General features: G+C 43.6%; 1 protein-coding gene across 1 annotated transcript; it reads left to right on the top strand.

The window, feature by feature from the left end:
• Nucleotides 1-4,587: 4,587 nt before the first annotated feature.
• On the top strand, nt 4,588-6,047 carry pou4f2 (POU class 4 homeobox 2; the record flags this gene model as incomplete). The annotated part of the gene is made up of 2 exons (XM_084196447.1): nt 4,588-4,800; nt 5,118-6,047. The coding sequence occupies 2 exons, from the start codon at nt 4,588-4,590 to the stop codon at nt 6,045-6,047; spliced, it is 1,143 nt and encodes a 380-aa protein (XP_084052573.1).
• Between the last annotated feature and the right edge of the window lie 226 nt (nt 6,048-6,273).

Genomic DNA, 6,273 nt, shown 5'->3' with positions numbered 1-6,273 from the left:
CAAGTTAAACAATTTAAAGGCAATTCTACCAAATACTAATTGAGTGTATGTAAACTTCTGACCCACTGGGAATGTGATGAAAGAAATGAAAGCTGAAATAAATCATTCTCTCTACTATTATTCTGACATTTCACATTCATAAAATAAAGTTGTGATCCTAACTGACCTAAGAGAGGGAATTTTTACTAGGATTAAATGTCAGGAATTGTGAAAAATGGAGTTTAAATGTATTTGGCTAAGGTGTATGTAAACTTCCGACTTGTAGAAACACATCTCTTCCGACTGTAGAAACACATCTCTTTGTGTGTGTGTGTGTGTGTGTGTGTGTGTGTGTGTGTGTGTGTGTGTGTGTGTGTGAGTGTGTGTGTGTGTTTTAAAGCCAGATTTCTCTGTAGATGCTTTCCAAACAAGCGTTGACCTTTTGCACCTACATGTAAAGGACTCCCGAGATCAGAACAGGAGAAGAGGAGAAGGAGGAGGAGAAGGAGGAGAAGGAGGAGAAGGAGGAGGAGGAGGAGGAGGAGGAGGAGGAGGAGGAGGAGGAGGAGGAGGGGAAGCTGTGTGTGTGAATAAAGGCATCACCACCACCAGCAGCCAAGAGACTTCATCCTCTCTTCTCTCTTCCTCTCCTCTCCTCTCCGCCCTTCTCGTCCTCCTCTCTCTCTCTCTCTCACGGAGTGTCTCTGTTCTGTTCTGAGCTGGCAGCAGTTCTACCTTGTTGGCGGAGGAAGCCACAAAGGAGCGTTAGTGTAATAAAACAGCAGTCTCTGGTGATCCCGGTGTAATTGGGATTGTTAACGTGAAGAGCTCCTGAGGGAGACTGAGTGAAGGAGAGGAGTGTGTCTGTCTTTGTGTAAAGTAAAACATACATGCTCTGCACCTCTCTCTGCAGCGTACCTTGATTCCGAATAAGTACAGTAGTAAGAGGTAAAAGGAAAAAAATAGCAAACAAGTCACCTGAGCTATATCAAGCCCAAGCTGCTACTATTATGCTTTCATTCCTCGTTGTATTTTTATTTTATTCTATTTAGGTGCTTTTTTATTTATATTTTGTAAAGCTCCGGTGAAGCCCGGTTTTGATTCGGAATTCCTCAGAGAACTTGTGTTTTTAAGAGAAGATAAACCTGCTAGTGTTCAGGCATATCTGTTGACGAGGAAGGAACAATCTGCCGTGATACAAATTGAGGCACAACACCTTCGACATAATCGGTGTATTGAGGGGTAATATTGTATGTTGAAGTCAGCCAGTCACATGGATGATTCGTCCTCTCACATTAATTAATTATTAATGAGTAATAATTAGCAATTAATTCATTTGTAGTCAAATCATTGACTAACTTCTGTATTTTGTTGCTTCTGCCAAATGTAAAATAATGTAGCCTATAATGCTGACTCTGTTTTTATAATGCAGTGAAGTGTAATCTGAGGACCTATTGTAACAGCAAGGTAGACAGGCCTACAGTGAGATCTGCTAGTATCTTCCCTAATGACTAAATAACTAATCGTATTCTACCATGCAATCAATGCAATAAGGCAACGTTCCATTTTCCAGGACAAATTGCAACATTTCATTTAACTTCATAATTTCACTAACTATTGTTCATGCTTTGTAGTAGTTAGGTTTGTAAGATTGGAGATATCCTCCTTCAAACATGAGCAGCCTATAGGCCTACACGCACCGTGCACGCGCGCATTAGAACTAGGCCTACATAACTTCGATTCATATTGTAGCCTATTGAACACTGTCAAAGTAGAAAACGCACTTCAAAGTCAATTGCTTGTGAGTACAGCCCAATTGATTTATTTGACTTAAGATATACTAGCTTACTTTTTTTGTGAGTTTCATTGTGGATGAAAATTTCATACGCCGATTTAGAGGTGGTGAAATATAAATGATTTCGTTAAAGTTTCATCATAAATCAGTCCGTCGCTATATGTGAGGAGACACTGATTGCCCCTTGATGTCTCAGGGGCGCGGGCGCGAGGGTTGGCTTCAGCGCGCCTGTCGTCCAACTTGAGAGGCAAACCGCCTGCCGTGTGGCTCTCGCGATGTAAAGTGCATGTGCACTATCACCAACAGCTTTGTTGCAGCGGTGGGGACAGATTAAATGTCTATGTGCATCAAAATCTTACCGAAAAGGCACCGACAACTAGTGCGCTTCGCGTCATCGTCTGTAGCAGAGCGTGCAGCGGGTTTTTTGCATGCTATATTCATGGCCTAACATCTGTCCTCTCAGCGTTAAATTGCTTTATTGACTTCAGCATAGGCGGTGCACTAAAATTGATCACAGCATATTATCAGAGATGGGAAACTTCGTTATTATACTTTGGTGGTTTTGCAAGGATAATTTGAGGGCTTGTTGAGGTTCTGGTTCTCCAGTTTTTCCAATATAAAGGCATTCCCTTACAGTACAAACACATTGTCTGGATATAATATGATTCTTTACAATACAATAGCATAGTTGTCTGAAAAATAAGCATAGTAGCTTTTTCTATACTATAGTTCTGTAGCTGTTTTTATGAACGGAGTATCATATAGTCGTTTATGCACAGATACTGATAGATAGGCTACAGAAATTGGTGTTTAACGAACATCATTTAAAATTTTGAAATAATTAGACCAAAAAAAATGAAAAACAGGAGTACCAACTATTTAGCCCACAAGTACCGTTCAACACAATCTCTTTTCCTACCAACTTAAATTCAATACTTATGTCCAATTATCATCACACTACCATCAACAAAATACACTCAGAGGTTCGACTTTGTAACCAGCGACCAATTACTATATCTGCAGACAGATTCCAAATTCTGTGAAAACATTTAAGGTATAGCCCTTACAGTTATATTTTCCATATGGGTATTCAATCACCATCTTATATCAATTAGCCCATCCAATGGACTTCAACAGATTAAACAAATTAGACAAGCCTTGTTAATTAGAATATGATTAAAGGTTTTAAATTATATCACTGATGAAGTAGCCTAATTAGTATAAAGATATGATAATAGCCCGCTGCGACAAGTATATAATTGTATTGGGTTTGCAATTAAATCCTAAAGACTTTTAAAAATCCACTTTCCACTGCCATTGATCAAATATTTCACACACGACGCTCGTCCATGCACCAGTGACATAAAAATTCACAAATGACTGTTGAGTTAACCCATATAACTCGTCTATTGATTATTTCCATAGCTAATCTCCAAACGAATACATTCATCAAGGTGAATTACGCACATAAACAAGATAACGCGCGAGCATGTCACTTATTGAAAGCCGTTTCACAAAACCCTAAATTAATTTTAAATATAGTAATCCTATCTTTTCCCCGATCCCTAATTTGTTTAAAGATGTTCTTCCTGTCTTCAATTTGCCTATGCTGCCATAATGAAATGATAGTCAAGCATTTAACTTTGATTTATCTCGCCCCAACAGGGATGGCGCTTGATGGAGCTGTCCATGGTACTTTCCTCATATCCATCCCTAGAAGGACTTTCCTATGTGACCTCCTCTATTGCCTAATTCGTATCTTTAAACTGAACTCCACTTTGACATTTTTTTTTTGAATGGAGCTGCACAATATGAAGAAATAAGAGGGGAAATGGCTTGGCTATATGTGGTTATTTTTCCTCTTTCCATGTGGATCCAAAATAAATTCGACGAAGAAGGATACAATGCTGGCTGTAGAGCTGTTTGAAAATAATGCCTTGTCGCAGACTGCCCATGCGCAGAGTCCCCAGCGGCGGTGTGGCTAATGAAGAATAATAAATCATGAAAGGTTTTTCAGGTACAGCCGAGAGAGTGTAAGAGGAGAGGGGGCGAGTGTGAGAGAGAGAGAGAACGAAAGTGCGAGCAAGAGAGAGAGAGAGTGTGTGAAAGAGAGGCGCAGAGAGAGAGAGAGAGAGAGAGAGAGAGAGACAGCCTGCCCTTCGCCTCAGAGCAGAGGCAGATCGAGTCCCCGCAGCATTGAACGTAGTCGAGGTATCGAGACTGTCACCGTTATCTCTTAATTACAGTGAATTGTGAAACGGAAACTTTGCAGAAAAAAAGGTAAACGAATGAGACAATCTTTTTACGCGCGGTTGTATTTTGGAAATCCGTACCAGGACGAGAGAAAACAACTTTTTTTCTACTATTCGTTTTTCGTTGCACAATCTTGGAGGAGCTCTCCAAAACATCCACACATCCACGGCGATCAAACTAAGACTCTTGAGGGACGACATTTAAAGAAAGAACGAACGAATAATAATAACATTATTTTTGAGCCATCGCGCCACAGCCCATAGAGGAAGAGGTAACGGAGGGCGCAGGCGACGTTCGATTGCATGGCGCGTGCGACATCTCCTCTCCAGCAAAACTACGGCGCGCGGCCATACCTCCACACACAGGGCTAGGTAATAATAGATGCGCCAACAACTAGAGAATTGGATGATCATCTTTCCATATTGTAGCAGCTACAGTCACAGTATATAAGACAGTGCCTTTAGATTTCCGGAGAAGCAACACTGTGCTTCAACTCCAATCGAAGAGGCGGAGTCTTAACTTATTAAAAGGAACTTGCCGAGACTCGGACGCCTGCAAACATGATGATGATGTCTCTGAACAGCAAGCAGGCATTCGCCATGGCCCACGCCAGCTTGCCCGAGCCCAAGTATTCCTTGCATTCCTCCTCGTCATCCACATTGACTTCGAATGCGCCCTCTTCATGCTCCTCTTCCCGACACAGTAGCACCATCATCAGCAGCGGCGGAGGCAACTCCGAGGCGATGCGCCGAGGATGTCTCCCAACCCCACCGGTACGTATTCTGCATAATTACCGCTTAAAGGCACATTTTGACAGCCCACTTTTGCTTGATGTTTTTTTCATGTCTGCACAGCAAATCACCCAACACCTCCATTTTTTTTTCTTCCTCTCCCCAACTTATGTATTCAGTCGGGTTTGCCTTTCATATAAATTTTTATGACCTGGGATGTTGCATGTGTCTTGTTTTGTGTGTTCTTTTTTAGGATTTCTTTCTTCTTCTCTCATCTCATTCTGGAAATGTTTTAAACCGTGGAGTGGAGTGAGAATTCCCTGCTGACAGTTATGTGTGCATTCTATTTGCAATTGCAGAGCAATATATTCGGAGGCTTGGATGAGAGTTTGTTGGCCCGCGCTGAAGCTCTGGCGGCGGTGGATATTGCCTCGCAGACCAAGAGCCACCACCACCCTCCACACCACAGTCCCTTCAAGCCGGACGCGACCTACCACACCATGAACACTCTCCCCTGCACCTCCTCGTCGTCTTCTTCCTCGGTGCCTATTTCTCACCCATCCGCCCTTTCCGGCCACGGTCACCACCACCACCACCACCATCACCACCACCACCAACCCCACCAGGCGATGGAGGGCGACCTGCTGGACCACATCACCCCAGGACTGGCTCTCGGGTCCATGGCAGGTCCAGACGGCTCCGCGACTGCGCACCCTGCCCACATGGCGGGCATGAACCACATGCACCAGGCAGCCCTCAACATGGCTCATGCCCACGGGCTACCATCCCACATGGGCTGCATGAGCGACGTGGACGCAGATCCCAGGGACTTGGAAGCCTTCGCTGAGAGGTTTAAACAGAGACGGATCAAACTCGGCGTGACCCAGGCGGATGTAGGGGGAGCCTTGGCCAACCTGAAGATTCCTGGTGTGGGCTCCCTCAGCCAGAGTACCATCTGCCGATTCGAGTCCCTCACCCTCTCCCACAACAACATGATAGCGTTGAAGCCGATTCTACAGGCATGGCTGGAAGAAGCCGAGAAATCACACCGGGAGAAACTCAACAAACCCGAGCTATATAATGGCGGAGAGAAGAAGAGGAAGCGAACGTCGATAGCAGCACCGGAAAAGAGATCCCTGGAAGCTTACTTCGCCATTCAGCCGCGTCCTTCCTCAGAGAAAATCGCTGCTATCGCAGAGAAACTGGACCTCAAAAAGAACGTGGTGCGGGTCTGGTTTTGCAACCAACGGCAGAAACAGAAACGAATGAAATATTCTGCATGCGTCTGACTCTGAACACTCGCTCTAAAAAAACAAACCATCAACCAACGTTGAGAGACTGAACACTGTTTAGAGACGATTTGTATTATATTTCTTATCACACACTTTTTCAATCATCAATGACTTGTGCTTTGAACAACCCGAATAATTAATATACATTCAAAATGACTGAAAGCTCAAACCACTACTGCGGTCACGTCTTATTCGCAACAGAAGGGATGTGGAGTCATGTACA

The sequence above is a fragment of the Coregonus lavaretus genome, assembly GCF_964263955.1.
Source record: "Coregonus lavaretus genome assembly, contig: HAP1_SCAFFOLD_3623, whole genome shotgun sequence".
Lineage (NCBI taxonomy): Eukaryota > Metazoa > Chordata > Actinopteri > Salmoniformes > Salmonidae > Coregonus > Coregonus lavaretus.
The sequence above is the reverse complement of the archived record's forward strand: the minus strand, read 5'-3'. Positions and strand labels throughout refer to the sequence as shown.